The 19,490-nt window shown below is 45.1% G+C and overlaps 1 protein-coding gene across 3 annotated transcripts in view; it reads right to left on the minus strand.

Annotated features, from left to right (window-relative positions):
- Window positions 1-19,490, minus strand: part of CAMK1D (calcium/calmodulin dependent protein kinase ID) — a 230,405-nt gene that overhangs the window by 14,926 nt on the left and 195,989 nt on the right. For all 3 annotated transcript variants that reach the window (XM_056340359.1, XM_056340360.1, XM_056340358.1), the window contains exons 7-8: window positions 9,955-10,067; window positions 8,109-8,187 (exon numbers count right to left, since the gene is read on the minus strand). In XM_056340359.1, the coding sequence (XP_056196334.1) occupies window positions 8,109-8,187; window positions 9,955-10,067 (192 nt within the window). The remainder of the gene's footprint in view (window positions 1-8,108; window positions 8,188-9,954; window positions 10,068-19,490) is intronic.

The following is a 19,490-nucleotide window of genomic DNA, read 5'->3' on the forward strand; positions in this document are numbered from 1 at the left end:
TCCTGCTCACTAGTTTAAGCCCAAAAGCGTGCAGGTCTGCACCCACCCTCCTTGCACACCACTCAGCCTCTGGGTGCAGATGGGCCCTAGCAGAATTTCCCAGTGGGAATGCAGATTGCTAGTCAGAGTCACTCCAAAATGTCATGAGCGTTCTGCCCTGTCCAAGACTACCTCTTCTGTGAAGGCAGGTGCCCTCAACGCGTACCAGCTGGGAGCACTGACCGTCATACTACAGAACCACAAAATATGTGGACAGCTACATGCCAAAGTATCCGTTCAATAACTAATCAAAATGACCAAGCTGCAAACAGAAAATTTACTAACATTTGCGAAGAACATTTTCCCTCCAAAGCTAATGAAACATCTTACTTTATGAACAAGTTTGCTAACAAGCTGTATAAACACAGATCATGTTTCCCACTTGTCAGATTTTGTTTTGGAAACACGGACAGGACAGGTCCTTGGGGTGTGATACCCTTGCCAGCTCTTCCAGAAGATCTTTCCTGCCTGTCTCCACAAAGACTGGCAAATGCAGTTTGGCTATATGAAACTTTTCATTGGGCACGTAGCTCAAATACAGGCTGTACGGTTTTTTGAGTTTAGGAATCATTTTCTGAAATGCTGGTGGTTTCAATAAGAAGCTGCTGGTTCCAATAGTTCACAAACTGCCTCCTACCACCACTAACTCTATGTTCACTACACAATTATCGTAATTCCAGGAAAAAAGTCTTGGTATTTGGCTGTTTCCCAAATATGCAGAATAGTACTTGTTTACTTCACAAAGGGATGGACAGACACCCTGTGAAGCCCTTCAGATGCTACAGTGGTGGGGACCATCCTACATCTAGGGTCTCTTCATCAACATTAGCACCCTGCAGATGCTGGTTTTTAATCAGAGCAAAGTAACAGCAGTACTGGGCCTAATTTAGTGCAGCAGGGTCCGTTCAAACATGTGTTGGTATGCCCAACAGTGCAGCTCAAAACGCAGCCCCAGTTGCCAAAGCCAGTTGTGGGATCATTCTCTAAGCCACCTCTGAAGAACGACTGTGTTAATGTTGCAATGCTGTGACATTAGGACTGTGCTTTTATACTGCATTTTGCACTTGGAGGATCTTGAAACTTTTAGAAAATATTCACAGTGTTATAGCGTTTACAGTATAGTTTTACTTCTAGGAAAATGAGATGTTAATGTCCTTTTGCTGTTGGTGTTTGGCTGGAGATGTGGTGGTTTAAAGACACAGGCAAAAGAGGTTGGAGATGAGCAGATAAAAGTCAAATCTTTTATATGATTAGCTGTTAGAGTTTGAAAAATGAGATAAGCTTTTGGGCACACAAACCTACCCTGAGGCTGGTATCATGAGCATCATCACATTTATACTGAATGTATTTAATCACGAACTTTAGTTCCTATGCCGAGAAGATAATGCATGACATTTAATAGAGATACTGGTTTTAGAGCATGTTATAATTGCCCTTCCACCTTTCCCTAACTCTCCAAGTCCACAGGCTATAAACCACCTTTGGGACAAAAAATACCTTCACATCTTTCTTTCTTCCTCCCTCCTCTGTACAACATACCCTTCTACAGGAATTGGCTCCATTTTCCCTGAGAAACAGCCATCTTCTGTTTCAGAGATGATCAAACTGATGCATATCTAGTCAAACCCTGAGCAATAATTCTTGGCTTTGCCGTTAACTTTGAAGTTAACTGTGTCAGCACTGAAGCTTGTTTTCACCAACTACACCAGCTGGTCCAGTAAAAGATACTACTTGTACCTACCACATATGTATACAAAAATGAAATGAAACAAATCAGAACAATGCATGATCTGTAATCGTGCTAAGCATCACCCAGAACTGAGCAAGGACTGATTAGCCTAACTGGATCCTGCCTTTTCTCCTGGGGTCCCTGTTTTGCAGCACCTGAAGGCAGCTTCATCCTAACAACGGTTTGGGGAACTTTGTGTTGAGGCTGGTTTTGTGTCCAGTTGTAAATATGTAAGTGTCTCAACACACAGAATTGGACACCAAGGGCCACAGTCTAGTGACTCTCCATCACAAATGCTTCCACTGGCGCTAAGAAGGGTATTTCTCATGAATAACCATAACAAACCTAGCCCTGCACACAAGAGGGATCTAATCTAATGATCGAATATTATGTCATAGTATCTAATTTATTTTAGATTTCTGTCTGGGTTCAAAGATATCACAGCAATTTATCTGGCCATACTACTAAGTTTTGAGAAGAACCTCCAGCAAAGACAAACTCAGTAACTTTTCTTTTGTACCGTTTTTTGTCAGAATACTGCAAGCATATGTCTCTTGCATCCTCCCTGCCCACGACGGCAGGCAGAGCCTTTCATCTACCGTCATTTTCTGAACCTTCAGACTGAAGGCAGCCAACTCACATGCTGTGCTGGCCAAACAGTGCTTGGAAATACTCTTGAGTATGATGATAGGAAATATGGAGTTAGCTGTAATGGATAATGCTGAAGGATCATAACTCTTCTCTACATACACACACACACGCATACATATGCTCACACATACAGACATGCATGCGTATAAATATACACACATACATACTTTATCAGTGATGCTCCAAAATAAATAGAGTGCAGGGAAGAACTCGATAAGAGTTTGATTTAATGTTGTAAACATCAGCAGTTCCCTTCAGGAAGCCCTTTTCACACTTCAAACAACATTGTCTGAGAACCGAGCTCTTTGTAAACCATGTCCTTTCACTGGGTGGAAATTATTATCTGGCTCGTGCTCTCTGGCACATAATAGACACGCAGGGTCATGGTCACAATTTGCAGAGGCTCAAACCTTGCCAAAGCTTTGCAATTCTTCAGCGTAGGCGGGGATGGATGTCGGCATGTCCCAAGTGTCTGCTTTCCCTCTGCACAAGCAGTGGGGAAAGGCAAGGGCCATGCTCGTACCTGCCGACACAGGTGCCTAATTTAGGTGCCAAAACCTCCTTCTCCCCTATACAGTCTATACAGGTAGGTGACACATCACAATTTAGATGTCCCAAGTTGCCTTTGATGCCATAACCAGCTTCAGCACACAGCTCTAAATCCCATTTCAGATCACTTGGGTAATGCATGACAGAGCAAATAAATTCATGGCACACCTTCCAACTCCTATACTAGTTTCTGAACTGCTGGACCTTCTCCTCACCCTCTGAGGACTATTTTCTCTTCCTCTGACCCGAGCCTGCAGGCTGATTTTGGGGCTGCAGGGCCCAGCTTTACTTGACGCGGAGCGCAGTCTGGTCCCAATAGCTGGAAAAAACAGGTCCTCGGGTTTCTGCTGCTCGCCTTTAATCGCTCAGCTTGAGAGACTGCCCTAAACAGGATGTGGGTTCTGACATGGCGATATATTCAATAAACTTAATTGCTGTCATTAATACGAGCTAGGGAAACATTAAAATGTATCAAGCTGCAGCAAAATTACCTCGCTCTTTTTTTACTTTCATTTTCCACATCCTTTTCGAAAAGTCACAGTGGATCAACTAAGCAGAACATTGTGCCTCTGCAACACACTGTAAACAGTGCAAACCTCAGTGAAAGGTATGCTGTAAAATAAATAATTTTTCCAATGGAAAGCATAAGTCACCTGTGTATTAAACTGGAGAAATCTGTATAAACGCACAGATTGTACAGGCTGCGATATAATCATTATACCAACAAGTCTTACATATTGTACTGTTTCAGCTACCATACTTCACTGCAATTATTGGCCTCCTTTTCTGCCAACTCTGAGTTTAACATACCGTCCCCCTGCCAAGGCCATTTGATTATAAATAGCAAAACATCACGTAAACGCAGGCATGTGGGGAGCAGATACAGCACAGAAAAGTGGGCCATTGGGAAGAAGTATTTACTTTTTTTAGGGTCTGATCCTGTACAAACATTAGTCATGTGAACAGCTGGCTATTCTAGAGCAGTTTCCCGAAATTCAAAGAGATTATAAACCTTAAAGGCACAAATGTAATATCATGCAAGATCCAGTTCTTGCAAGCTTTGCTGGGAAGTTTTTAATAAAAACATGATAATTAAAATAAGAGGTATATTTTGGAATCAGTTTGTTCTTCACAGATGTTATATATTGAAACAACAAAATCTCATAGCCAGGTAGCCATCTCAAGCTATTTTTACCACTATCAGATTATATTGTATGTGTTAAGTACTCATGACTTGATAGATTTCTTCCTAGTCTGAGGTCAATCCAAATGATCGGCAGGGGCAGATTTCACAGGAGAAAGAAAAAAAGAAAGCTGGAAAATGTCGCTATGTGCAGCCACTGCATTGTATGTATTAATTATCTACCATTTACACAGCACCAGTCATTTGGGTAGTTGTCCCGCATTCTGCTGGTGAGACAAGGAGACAAACCCCAATTATCACTAAGGTCAGTGGCAAAACTCCCATTAGCCTCAGTGGAATCAGGATTTCACTTCATGCCAACCCTGGGGTTCACAGATGTTTCTCCAGTTACGTTGCTCTACAGAACCAGTTGTGCAGACAATAAAATACCTTTTTAGGGGATATGATTAAGGGCTGCTCGAAGTGTCAGCACTCTGCAAGAGCATATCATTTATGGGTCCGCTTGAAGTCTGCTCTGAGCATCTCCTCCCACTAAGCTTACACACCTCATTACTTTTGATCAGCCAGAGAGAAGGCAACACTACATAGGCACTGTGGAAGGAGATGTTGCTAATGGGGATGTACACTGAAAAACACACGCTCATGTGAAAAGGTGGGGTGGGATGGCCCCATTATAAAAGGTGTGGCACCCTCTCTCTGTTGGCTGAACACGTGCACCCTTATCTCCCACTGCTGAATGCAATCACGAGAAAGAGGATCTCAAGCCTGGACTTGTTGGAAACTTAACTATGCCCAGGCTGAGAGAAGGACACAGCCGACCATTGAGAGGAAGCACAGCACTCTCCACCTCCTCCGCCAAAAAGGCCTTCCCCTCCTTCAAAGGGGAGGATGCCATTGTAACAGATATAATGGCCAGAAGGAGAAAAGAAGCAGTAAAAACCTCATTATTTCCTGGCGTAAGCAATCTGGGTGGAAAATGCTTCTTGAGCAATGGCTTGGCAAAATGAGATCCTATCAGTAACTCTGAAATAACAGATAATATGCAAGTAAGTAGCCTTGATTATCCAAACAGGCATTTATCACTACAAGTGATTCAACCCCTCAAAAACCTAATCACTGTATCACTCTCTGGAAAGGGCTATAACTGCAGCATTTATGTTACAGGAAGCTTTTCAGAGCAAGAGGGAATAAGACATAGAACATTGCTCAAGAGCACGCTGGGTGGGACAGAGGCAGACCTGAAGCCTTTGGAAATCTCCATGCCTTGCTTCCACTGTACAACTGTCCCGTAATTGAGTGGCACATACTGTCCCTGTGTCAAAGGGAGGTGGGTTTGGGATGTTGGGTGGAAACTGTGAATATTTTAAGCCTCCCTACTTCAGTGCCATTTGCATGTCTGACATTTCAGATGTTGACCCTGAGCCATGCTTTCCACGGCTGGGAGTTAAACCTGCAAATGAACCACTGCCTTGCAAAGTCAGCCTGGCAGAAGAAGACTCCCTACCACAGAAATAGGGGAAAACCTTTTTCTGGGGGGGTTGCTTTTAAATGGAAGATTGGATTCTGTAGAAAATAGCAAAAATTATGGAGCAGTCTGTGAGTTTCCATTGGCCCCAGGCCATGACGTGCAAGAGAAAAAAAAAAAGGGGAAAAAAAAAAAGAGAATGAAAACACTTGATTATCATTTTGTTCCTTTTAGAGGGCCCAGAAGTTGTGTGTGTTACAAGTGCCACGTTTCTTTGTTGCACTCCAGCAACCAACACAGATGTAGTGGGGCCAAGAGCTGGATGCTTACGTATTGTGTATCTTGGATGTAAGGCTTTGGAAAATCTGCCTCTGAGTTATACAAATGGTCACCTCATTCTCTGCTGGGAGTAGCATTCCCATTGTTTATTCTATATTTCTAGTATTGACTTCTGTAACTTGTTTAATTTCCTGAGGCTCAGGTCAGTAGCATTTAGATTTTTTTTCTTTTCCATCTGACGAAAGCTGGATTTTGTTTCCCGAATATCCTTTTTGTCACACAGACAACACAGTTATTGATGGGGCATTGGAAGAAGGTCAGGCCCAGGTCCTACCTTCTCCTCGCCTATCATTTGTATTGATGCCAGCCACTGATGCAGCTAAAAACCATCTGTAAAATTCTTCTTGTTGTTGGCATGGGCGATGAAAAACAAGAATCTTGCTTTCCTCAGTGATTTACACTGTCTTCCGCATCCCAAGTGTTTACTAATTTTTTTTAATTGTAAACGCTGAGCCTCAATCTTCTCTACAGCCTGATTTGTGATCACAGTGACAACCTACAGCCAGACATTGGTACATCATACCCACTATGAAGAAATCAGTGCCATTTCAGTCTCTTTCTACCACTTGTGCAGTCATAACTTACTGAACGCCTTCATGAGTGCCAAATCATTAATTGATGATGAGGGTAATTTATTAGCAAGCCAGAATGGTAAAAACCTTTGAAAGTATTTACTTTCCATCTAGTCCCAGGACAGAACGCAGCAATGAGATGAGACAAACCAGTGAGGGTCTGAGAAAGAAATGTAAAGCCCTTGAAGCCCGACTTAAGTATTTGTTCTACAGCTGCAGCCATTAAGTTTTACTCTACTTTGAAATTTAATATGATTTTAAGCTGGGTACCAAGTTCTGTCCCCTCACGTCTGGAAAGGTTAAAGAGTGTGTCCAAAACCCACGTCTGCTGAGGAAGCAGAGATGACCAGCGCCCTACTGATAAAGCTCCCTAGCCTCAGAGGGATACAGACTCCATCCTCCAGACAAATGTCTCCAGATCCCAGCTGGAAGCAGTGCTACCTTAAAACTCACCGACAACTTCTACACCCGTGCTTTTCTCACCATGTGTCTTGTAACTCAGCTATGCAACTCAACACTGATCCCTGGGCTCAAATGGCATCACCAGGATGGTTTTGTGGTCCATCAAGCTGTTGAACTAGTTATGACACTGGACCAGTTGCTTTTCTGAGGTGCTATGGACACGGGGAAACCTTCTGCTCCCCTGCATGTACACAGCCTAATGCTCGTATCCAGCCAGTGCTCCAGAAACTGCAAAAGGAAACAGTATTTGCAGCAACTGTGATAGCAATGCACACTTGGGGTGAAAATGTCATGCCATTGACTCCTTTCTGTTGCAGCTATTATAACTATGAAAATAATATCTCGCGTCATATGGAATGATCCCTGCCCTAAAAGCCTTACATCCAGAGCCCATTTGTGGGTGCATCTGGCAGTGTGGGGTGATGCTCAGTCATGCAGAGTTGGTCAAAAGTACGTGAGCCACTCTTGTTTCAGCTACATAAACCTTGGGTAACATTGGTGAGGTCATCCATGTGCAAAGGCATCATCTAAGTTGAAGCACTTGAGGCCTACATTACAAATACAGTCTGACCAGGGACTTTTCTGTAGTCACTGCAGGGAGATAGCATTGCTGTAACCCATTCAGACTGTCCCTCTCTAGGGTTTTCTATCTCTTCCGTTCAACAAGGGAGGATAAACAGCACGTGAAACCAGCTCCTTACTGCAAGCAGGAGGTGAACTGTCATCTGTGAAGCACAGGTGAGAACTTCCTACTTCATGGGATGCTCTTAAGTGCTCTGATATTGCTTTGGCAAGGACCTCATGAGCAGGTTGATACCCAGCTTTTTGTACACCTGCAGAATTTGACCTTTGCCCCAAAATATGATTTCTGGGTTCAATCATTTTGGCATATCCCACTGCTACACTACAGTCAACATATATAATTCAGCATTTCACTGAATCTTTACACAGATACTCAATAGGTTGGTGCAGGAGATGAAAGACCCTCATGGTTTTCCAGGAAAATATGGAGGACAAAGGCGGGAGTTGTAAGAATAAAAGCATGGACTTATTTAGTAGAGGTTAGTACACAATGTGACTGAAAAAACACTTCCACCCATGAATGTAAAACGATGCTCTCTGTCCTGAGGGTTTCACACAGCAGTGACTGTTGCTTACCAAGGGTGTCGCGCTGCTTGCTCACAGGTGTATCTTTTATTAGGGTCCTTCTCCATCAAATTCCGAATGAAGTCTTTAGCTGTAAAAAAAGAGAGAATAATTTACAGCAATAGAGTTGATGCCCAGTTCTGTCGCCAGATGATCAGTCAACAGCACTGATCAGGCTACCAAGTGCCATCTGGCCACAGCACCAGAAAATGGCCCTGGGTCATTTCTCATTTATTGGTATAGATATAACCAAAGTGACTTAGGACCAAATCCAAGCTGTTCAGTATGGCAGATAGAAGCTGAAGGCGTCTACTCCTGAAGGTATATTTAGGAGTGGGATGGAAAAATCAGAGTCAGCAGAGTACAGTCCTGCTGGCTTCAGGCTCCCCTGGCCAGCCAAGTGCCTCTGACCATCCCAGTTGCTCGAATATGGCCACATCTGTCAGAGATGCTGGTAAACTGAGTGGGAAAGGCAAGGAGGAGGTCAGATGCCACAGTAAGAGGAGCTTCTCATTGCTTACTCCAAGCAATTACACACATGGGCAGCTGTGAGGACGTAATGCATATTTAAAAAACAAGTTACCAAGGAAAATGGACTCCCTTGAGCACGAGGTAGTGTGTTTTTAATCAAAATTATAATGGAAGGAAGGGAGATCAGAGCATGGCATGCATCCAGTAGTTTCAGGACAGAGTGGCTGAAGGAGCCACAGCAAAGCCAAATATGGCAGGAAAATCTTTGTGCTGATTTAGGTGATGGACTTTCCCCCAAAATTCAAAGGGCTCTGCCAGCAGACCTTCATATTTTCTCTGAAAACCCCTATGGACTTAAAAAACCTTCTCATCACATATATTTTTAAGCAATCCATCACAATGGTATCTGGATCGCAGATGTAAACAGCATGAAATGTTTTTCTTTGTGGAGATAGCAGGATATAAAATCATCTTTAAAATAAACCACTTATTTTTATATCTTCCCTGCCTTAATCAGTAGTACTAACGAACCAGGAAACCACATTTCTCGGGATATTTTTGTATGACAAAATATTCCTAGAATTCTTTTCTTCTCCTACATGAAATGGCAGATGTTCCCCTGGCTTGGACAGAGCAAGGACACTGAGCTTGCGTGACCTCTTGGAGACCACCCAGCATGCCAGTGACACATGCAGGGTGCAATGCTGAACATGCCCCTGCTGTCACCCACAGACACTGATGCTGGCAGACCATGAGCCGTGCTGCAGCCAGAAGCCTTTAGGTGTATTTGCCTGTAACAGGTGGTATATCTGCCTCTACCAGGCCAACTAGAGCAGGGGCAGGCAGGCACCACAGGTTAAATGCCTTCTGGACTGGGTGGGGAACTGGATGAGCATATGGGCAGCTAGCTGGATCCAACCATGCAGACAGTAGTCCCAGTTTCTGAATTTGCTCACCCACCTCATCTGGAAGCCACTAATTTCTCGGGTCCTTTGCTGTATACACTGCAGGGCAGTGTCGGTAACAGAGCCAAACTAGCTTGCCACCTTATTATTAATGACACACAAACCATCTGCTTTTTATTTGGATATGATGGAGAAATTAAACTGCTTTGTCTTCTTGGGAAAGTATTCTGCTCTCTTCTTGTGTTCCAGCTACAATTTAGTCCTTTGTGTGTGGCCGGACAAAAAGGTACTTAATTTACTCCCCTGCAGAAATAAACTCCCGTAACTATTTGAGCTGAAAGAAATGCATGTTCCCAATGGCTTTCAGTTAAAAGGAGCTTCGCACATGACGAAGGGTGCATTCTCACACACAGAGGAGGAGATCTGCAACAGGCATACATGCATGCATGGTTGTGGCAATTAAATGAGCAGTAGCTTCTTACCGGACTCAGAGATGTCGTCCCAATACGGAGAGTCAAACTCATACTCCGCCTTAAGGATCTGCTCAAAGAGTTTGGAGTCATTTTCATCATAGAAAGGGGGATACCCACAGAGCCTAATGGAGAATGAGAAAAGAGAGAGTGACCCTTGGACCCATCTCTGCCAGGAAGGTAAGAAAGAGGGAGGGGGAAGGAGAAACTTTTGCTTAAGACTTGCCTCAATAACTTTTCAAGCAGGCAAACCCTACCGTGACGGGAGTTTGTTCAGGGACATGTAAACACACTTCTGAAGATTGGCACCATCCTGGACAAAGAGGAATTCTGTGTGGAAATCTGGTGCTGTTGATCCTACACTGACTCATGTAGATAGCCTGGCCTCCCTCTGCATGGTTTTGGGTGTTTAGCCAGAGGAATAGTTTTATTACACAGCCATGAGCCCTTCCATCTTCTCCTATACATGTGGTAAGAGGAGCTTTCATGAGCCACACCCTACATCCACAGAGCACCAGACCCTCTCATCCCTCAACACAACCATTCCCCACCCAGGAGTCTTGTCCATACTGGCTTCATCGCTCTCGTCGTCCTTCTGGACTGTTCTCACCCAATGCCTTACATTAAATTACATTACAAGCCACTTACACCAGCTTTATTGTCTCCCAGATGGCAGAGAGGCAGTGCGGTGGCTGTGCAGACCATAGAGACCATATCTCTATGAGAAGGTTTGCTGTACAACTGGGGAGCCATCGGCCATCTGCAGGGACTTCTTCTCCAGCACCACAGGGCGGAAGAGCTGGTGCAAAGCAGGACAAGGAGCCTCACAGAGCTATCAGGCAGTGGGCAGCATGCATCTGCAGGTTGTGCTGGACTCTGCATCCCCCAGGCACAATGGGGAGGGTGTCTGGGAGTCACTCCACCTCTGTAGCAGAGCCTGCCCGGGCTGCACGTGGACATGCCACAGTTGCAGAGACACACGGAGAGCCTCTCTCCCTTTCTCACTTCCACAAGTGATTTTGCTGCCCACATCAAACTGCCTACCTTGCCTAAGGCTAACAACAGTCCTGCCCTGGTTTTCAGTATTTATAATCAGACTTCTCAGAAAACCTGGCCCCGGGACAGGCAGGACATTGGACGTTATTTGCCTAGTTTGAGCTAAGGCACTCAGGGTGCACCCTCCCAGTGCTGCAGACAGAAGGATGGCTACTCCGCTGAGGCAGGGCTCTTCCAGCCCTGCTGACATGGGAAAACCACATCCAGCGCTGCGTTAAGCAAATGCAGGGATAAAAACGTGTGTGTCAGAGATCCCTCGTGCCCAGCTGATGCTACACGCAGTAGTCTGTCCCTCCCTGTACAGACACGCCAGCAAAGACAGCCCTTCGTCAAGGTTTAATACCAATGTTGTAAAGTGTCAGATTTACCTCTGAGGCTGGTCCAAGATTCTTGCAAACCCATCCTGCTCACAGTGACACAGGCCTTTCTGCATCTGTTGTCTCGTGTAGAGATGATGCATTTTTTTCTCTTATCTCTAGTCTACGATGTAAATTATTCCTTCCTATACTTCGCCAATTTTGAAATGATCTTTTCCCTACAGTTTTCTTAAACCCAGAGTCAATCAGCTTCGATAAAGCATTTAATGGGAGAGGCCCAGCCATTATAAACAGACTGAAGACCTAACTGAAAAACGACACTGTACCAACAACAAAGCAAGGGCAGGAGGGAAGGACTGTAAGAAATGAAATACTCCAGTTATTTATAACCCAAAGTCAGCCAGCCGCCCTGGAGGTTATTTGAACCAACTCAACACTTGAGGGTGAATGGAGCAATGTTTTATTAGCTCTGAAGAGCCAGTGTGCTTGACAAACAATTCAAAATACTGAGTGAGATCTTGATCTGCATCAGTTCCATATTGACCTGGAAAAATTCCACTGAAATTTGCAGCATTATAATGAATCCACTATGGTTCAACTGAATCAGAAATTTCTCTTTATCTTGCAAAGCAGATGAGCCAGTCCTCATTTGTGTCTCACTGGATGACTGTCATTATCAAAAGCAAGTAAGATAACCTCATGCCAGCCCAGCATTTACGTTCAGAGCAGGACCACATACCTACTTCATGGGCATGCACCTGTGCATGGGGCTTGATGCAGCAACCTCCATGTGAAACCCAGTGGTGGAAGTGGCATGTGAAAGGGCCATTAAAAATGGTGCATTTAAACAAATGCCAAAAAGCCACTATGCACCTGGATAATGGAGGAAAAACATCTGATAACCTAATGCAGAAACTGGGTCCACAACCAGGATCCAGCTCTACAGGTATCTGTAAAGAAATTTTATATAACTTGCTTTAATACAACAAATATCAGTGCTTACTCCCCACAGTCTTGTGGGGGGGATGCACACAAACTGATTTTCACTCTCATCCTCTTTTGTCACAACCCTCAAGATTCTGGGTGCTTTACGGAGGGGTTTGGGAATGCTGGGGTTACCAGCACCAGCTCTGCAACTGTTAGGATGGCCACAGAGGTAGAGATGCCCAGACTGGAGGAAAACAGCTCCTCCAAAGGCACTCGGAGCCATCGCTCTGTCCCTTTTCCCTGGGGGACTCAGAGGCTCCATATAAGAAGCCTGACAGCCCTTCATTAATTTCTTGCCTTCCTCAGCACTTTCCTTACACAAAACCAAACTGCTCCGATAAAGCATTTTAAGGTGAGCAGAGAGCTCTGTGCATGTCGAGGCGCTGGCAGGCTGCTCCAGAGAGAGAAATAACTCCTTCAAAATGTGCACTGTACTAATTACCTTGGCAAAGGTACAAGAGCACAAGTTAGGGCTGCTGTGATTTATACACGCTCGTGGCAGCAAAAACGTAGGAGCAAACCACTGAGCAGCGCAGAGCTGGAGGGCTACAACCCCACAATAGGGGGGAGAAGAGAGACGAATGCCAGCAGGAGCCCCAGCCTCTCCAGAGCCTTCCAGTCCCTTTCCTACACACATCCAGCTCTTCCCCTGCTCCTCTGCATGGCTTGAGTACCTACACGTCTGGAGTGTCTACCTTTGTGCCTGGGAGGTCATCACAGCCCATCGCAGCGGCGGCTGCCAGGAGGGCTGATGTTTGAGGACAGCTGATGTCATGCACGACGATACCAGGACTGTTGATGGCTGGGCACAGGGCAGAAAACAGCTTCTTTTGGCACAGCTTTTCCCTTGCTAGTGAGAGCTTGAGAAGCGTTAGTCACTGTTATAGGTCATGGTCAGGGATATCCCTCTAAACCAGCCCCCTGCCTGAGACCCGGGTGACTGCAGGGCAAGGGCTGGTCCTGGCTCAGCCAGGGATGGGGATGAACCTCCTGCACAGGGGGACCTAAGGATGTTCCTGCAGGAGGCAAATCATTGAGGACCTACACCAGCAAGCATGTGAGAAGGGAGCAAGCTCCTTAGTACAGAGGAGGTGGCATGTGGGAGGTGAACACCAAGGCATCTTGGCACAGGGAGGGGTTGGGAGCCAAAATGTAGGCCGTCTTGCTGTCTTTTCCCTTAAAATCAGAGTTTAGGAAGACATAAAAGTTTTAACATTACTGGCTTTGCAGTAAGGGATGGGAAAGCCCCAGTAAATTAGCCTATCATGCAATTTATGGCTGGAGGGAATTTTGCTGGACTTCAGCAACTGGGCCATCTTCCAAAGTCCATAATAAGCTTTTGTTTAATTCAGAATCAAAATCCCACCAACTTCACTCCCATCTGCTGGGACATTTCTGTGTGAAAAAAATGACCTCGCTATCAGAGGTTCTGCTGCTTTTCTTTAGATATGCAGAAATACGAAAATAACCCTTCTGTCTTCAATGTGAAAAAATCCTGCATTGTCCTGGGGGAGCTTCAGGCAGCTATTATTGTCATCATTTTCTTGCAGTTTCACCAAATAACGGCTTTCCAGAATTATTTAGCAACCTTATCACATTAACAACAGATTTTCCCTTCATCTCCTGTTCCCAGTCTTGCCGTAAAAAGAATGGGATGCGGTAAGAAAAACACAGGTGGATGTTCAAAAGAAAGGTGTTGCCAGAGGTCACTCCTAGAAGCCATCAGGAGAGCACAAGAGGACTGCCAGGAACATCTCCTCACCAGGCAGAGAAAGCAAACCCCTGCAAGCTCTTGTTACATATTGGGGGTGATACTGAGGGCTAAATAACCCCTTCACATGCTCAGCATATAGCCTGTAACACAAGTGGCACCGGGGTTAGTGTTACAAACAATTTTATAGTGAGATGAGAGCAAAAAATTCAGTAAGCGCTCAAAGACCTGAGATGTATGGTGTGGGAAGTCATCCAAGTGCTATTTATAGGGATAAACACGTCTGTCTTCTTGTTTTGGGAATGGACCCTCATACTGGTTGACATTGGTGCCCTCACAAAACTGTGGACAAGGACGTATTAGCATGGGGAATTAAAAATAAACTAAGAAGCAAGCAATGAGGAACAATCATTTGGGGTTGTCTTCCCAGTGTTTAACTGAGTTATCCTGATCAATCCAACCTACCCACATACATTTTGCCACCACTAATTCTTCTTCCAGTACCGAACAAGCTATTCCTCACTTTCTTGCTTCGGCTCGTGTGTGATGCTGAGCCTACGAGGTGACTGCCCAGCTTTTCCCAGCATATGACTCCAGGATAATGCTGGAAACTTCTTCTAGCATAACATACTTTGTTCTGTCCCTGGTTAATCCTTCCATACAAACATCGTTGATGATTCATGCACATCTACTTGAAAATCAAAAGCAACTCAGCAGCAAAGTGTGAAAGCATTAGACAAGATTTGTTTCCAGATACTTGTTTATAAATAATGATGACAAACCAGTAATTCTCCTGTCCTACCAGTGAACAGAATCAGAAGGAAATTCAGGGCAAAATCCGTTCAGCCTAGTGTGGAGACACAGGAGGTGTTGTATACCAATAACCAGGGGCTGAGGCATTCTGTGGCCCCAGGTTCTTTTCCAGCTTTGGAAATGGTTTTCTATTTTTTCATAAATTAACTGCATCTTCTTTTTATCAGGTATGCATGTGACCAGTAAATTAGCTCCCCAAGATTTTGTAACCCCTTATGTGACCCAGACAAGTCCAAAATCCAGCTGTGGGCAATCCAGTCAAGTCTCTTGCTCTTCTTATGCTTTATATTTTTAAGATGAATACATTATCAAAACTGCCTTGTGATAAGTAGAAAGCCGAGCTCAACAGTAAGGCTGTTTCAAACTGAGAAATATTGCAACTGGAATAACAGGAAATTTCAGGTTGCTAAAATTAGTTTGTGTGAATAATGACTTCTCATGCAAAACAGGTTTTGATAAAAACTCCGCTGGTGCAGCCTCTGCAATCTGCTTGTCATTAACGAGAAACATTAGAGACTGGCACTGAAACAAAGGTACTCTTTCCTAAGACATCCTTCACCTTGCATTATCAGAGAAACAAATATTTGTCTAGAGTGTAGGTGCCACAGAAACAGTTTGTTCTTCCACTGTCATAAACTGAAGGCTCTCATGTGAGGCTGAGCTTGTGTCTGGAGGCACTCAAACCACTTGTAGTAATAATAGCTCAAAGCATCTTTAATTTATGCCTGGCTTCTGTGTTGGATTCCCCTGAGTTTCCATCTTCTTAAATGACAACAGTCTGTTCCGAGTGGCTGCGAGGATTCGTGGGAGAGGTGGGGAGGTGATGCAGAACAATGTGCTTGGATTGCCCTGCACATAAATACGTCTCCAACTGGTTTGGACATGTGCAAGTAGCTCCAGCTATTCTGACTGTGGAGCTGGAAATAGCATATCCGGGTGGGTGTGGTGATATCTTGGAATTAATAACTCCTGCTAAGGGCCAGGGCAGGATTAACCACCAGCACTGCACCAGGGTGGCTATGTGGCTGGTGTTTGTGGCATCTCAGCACCACGCTGCACTGTGAGCATGCTGGCTCTGCTCTCTCCAGTGGTGTGGCACTGCTGAGGCAGCAAACCTAGATGTTAACCTGTGCCCATCACTGGTGGTATCAGATGTCCCAGCGAGGCTACCTCCTTCCATCTTAGGGAAGGACCCCTCTTCGTCTCTGTCCTTACTGTACCCCTGACATCCACTTTTCTTACGAGGCCACGTCTGCATTTTCTGGCTGTTCCTGTAAGCAAGGATGAGATCCCATTGAAGATTAGGACACATGAGATGTGGGCTGGGTTTCTAAGCTCCCATTGCAGTCAACAGTGATGGAGTCAAAGGATACTGGAGGGTGATGCAAAAGTACCATAAAGTGGATGAAACTGTACTGTGACAACAAGGGTCTGAGTACGGAGCAGGGTGTGATCCTGCAGCCTCAGCACGGGCACCTGGCGCTATTTGACATGATCCATGGTCTCCCGCTTGGCCTCCATCTGCCACTCCAGAAGGAAGGTCTCTGCAGTGCCTTACACTTGCCAAACCCACGTGGCTGTCACAAACACCCAGCATGGCACTAAACATGTAAGTTTAGGCAATGGAATGGTACATCCCAGTGCAACGCCTGCTTCCATCGACCCAGGCTGGGTTGAGGTGCCTGCATGTAGAACCCAGTGCCACTGGAGAAGCGGTTGAGTGCACAGGACCCCTGTCCCCAGCTGGCAGGTACGCCATGGGGCTACGGGGGGCTGCACAGTCCGGCAGCCACAGCCTGAGACCAAGCGGGACACTGTACATGACCGAAAGTGCACCTCTGTTAGGGTAACTCGGGTAAGCCCTGGGGTGCCGCTGGCTGTTACGGGAGCTGAAGGGCATAGCTCACATGCAGAAATATTCAAGGAGGTGGTTTGATCTCAGACCCAATCCCACCCAAGCGGTGACCGTCTGGCAAACATATTACCACGCTCCTTTTACAGCAACGCGCTGTTGCCATTCATTTTGACTGTACCTAATACAAATCAAGTCCTTATTACATGAAGCACAGAAACCCTGAAAAGGTTTCCTTGTTCTGCAAACAGGAATTCACAGGGACTTGTTCCTATTAAACTGATTTAAGCCTTCAGGGCTGGGAATTCCCCATAGAGCAAATGGGGAATTTAGATCTGAGGAGCGTGTACGCTTTGTTTGACAAGCCCAGCACATGCCGATTTGGAAAACAGAGCAGGAAACGACTGAGCTGAGCCTTGCAGAGACAGCAGCCTTGCTTAGGAAGGGGGAAGGATTGTGGATGAGACCGAAAGTTCACCCCTATTGGAGATGTGCTCATAAATTGGGTGAGGAGGACACATTACTGAGCATCGTCTCAAGACACGTAAAAGCAACAGGTGAAATAACAGCAGGTCTGCCAGCAAAGAAGACCTTTGGTGCATGAGCCATGGTTGAATAGGACTGAAAACTTGGAGAAAAGAAGAGCCAAGATTATTGCCAGGCGATCAGGGTGCAACAGTTCACAGCCCTCCTGTGGGCTGCCAAATGGACACATATTTTCATGGTGGATATTGACAATAAACTGAACCTAGGCAGCGGTTGAGCCTGGAAGGGAGGAAGTGTACTGCTGTCCTCCGCCTGCATCCTCCTTCTTCTCACTCCCTGAAGCTGGCACTCAGCAAAGTACTACAAAAGCAACTCTGCCTGATTGTTCTGCCATGGCTGGCAGGGACTGAAAATGTCAAAAAACCCAACCCCTAGGCCTTCCATGCTCAGGTTTGCTTGTGGAAAATGGTAAGTTTGGGTCAGCACACACCATCCTCATCTAAAAGGTGTGAAGCAGCCTCCGAGGTATTTTGGCATGTCTGCTGTCTCCCTCACGGCTGCAGCGTGTCCCTCTGGGCTTTGCCACAAGGTCAGAATCAGCACTGTCGATTTTTGTTTTGCTTAGCACAACCTTTTTGCTTTCTGCTATTGATGGTTGCTCCAAGATAAATCCATCCTTCTGCAAAGTTTTGTACTCTGAAAGTTTGCAAATATTCATGTAGATTGGAAAGCCAGTCATGTTTTTTAGGCAGGATTTTGTTTTAAATACTTAAACATATATGTAAATGAATTAAGCCTTCCTATCCTATCTTAAGATAAAAAAGCTATTTTGGGTAGTATATAACTTCTGCTCAAGACTATATGAAAATGTAAAAAATGAACATTGAACAGAGTAGATAATACAGCAATGAGGTTTGTCCTGGCAAAAATCGTTCTACTACACTATCAAAACGTTATTCATGTTGACAAGCCATGAAATGTTTGTGCAAGGAGAAAAGGAACAAAGTCAGAATGCTTCTTTAATGCTGTGCCTCAGCAGAGCTGCTTTTTTCTTCAAGTCTTGTGTAACTGTGACAGTTGTGTAAAAGGGAAAAACAAAAAAAAACCCAAGAAAAAAAAAAAAACAACAAAAGAAGGGAAAGCACTGGTAATGCTGGCATGAAAAGACATTTGTTTCTGCAGCAGTCAACAGCTACACAGCAGCTCTGTGCTCTCTTGCACAAAAGGAACAGGCTTGTTGTGCTCTGCATGACCACTCTGAGTCAGCCCATGGCAAAAGCCTGACCTCCTCTTGGAGACCCGCATGAATAGCTCCTGCTTCAAAGTCTGCTGGGCTGTGCAGGTGCAACCTACGCAAATGTTATTTGAATGACACGCATGGATGCACAGACCTGAGCCCTGAGCACAGGCCACCCCACCAAGACAGGCCCCTAAGCTAGAGAGTCTTCCTACAGGTTCACAGGCAGCAAGTTCTGCATTTCCTTCTCAATCCAAATATTAACAGTGATTTCACATACTCATGCACGCAGAGCTGAATTCAGCTGATGGTGCCCAGAAATGTTATGGATGCCCTTCTCTAGACAGCACTGATAACCCGTAACAGTACCTGGGTATCCCTGTGACCACAGTGCCCAGGACACTTCTTCAGTTCTTCCAAGTTTTGTTGCTGGTCCAGGAGGAGGCTTACCTATTTCTGTGCTCAAGCACTGAAGGTGCACCCACATCTAAAGTACCGGCTGCCCCGTTCATGGAGACAAGTCTGGGTATAAGAAAAAACTTTTCCCGCATGAGGACAATCAAGCAGTGGAACAGGTTGCCCACAGACTTTGTGCAGTCTCCGCCTTTGGAGGATTTCAAGACTCAACTGGATAAAGCCCTCTGCAACCTAGTCTGACCTCAAGGGAGGACTTCCTGAGGTTCCTGCCAATCTAAATTATCCTACTAAGCCTTTGTGAAGAAGGGTGGCAGGTACTGAATGAGGACAGGAACAAAATCTCCATAAACCTAGGAGTTCTGAGATCTATCCACCACTTTGGAGAATGCACAGAAATCTTGGTTCTGTAGCTTTCTCAAGCAACCAATCCCCACTAATTTGAGCAGCCATTAGCCTCATTAGAGAAGCAAATCTCAGCCAAGAATGTAGAAGCTTAATGGCTCGATAGAAGAGTGACAGAACTGACAGAGCACAAATCAGCTCACCCTTTCCTATGGCACCTGAGGGTTGGATGTGTTGAGGAAAAAGATACCTCATTTTCAGTAAAAATCTCAATACTTTGTATTATGTTTTCATGAGAATAATTCACTGCAGTAATTCACTGCCCTTCTC

The sequence above is a fragment of the Falco biarmicus genome, chromosome 5 (genome assembly GCF_023638135.1).
Source record: "Falco biarmicus isolate bFalBia1 chromosome 5, bFalBia1.pri, whole genome shotgun sequence".
In the NCBI taxonomy this organism is placed as follows: Eukaryota; Metazoa; Chordata; class Aves; order Falconiformes; family Falconidae; genus Falco; species Falco biarmicus.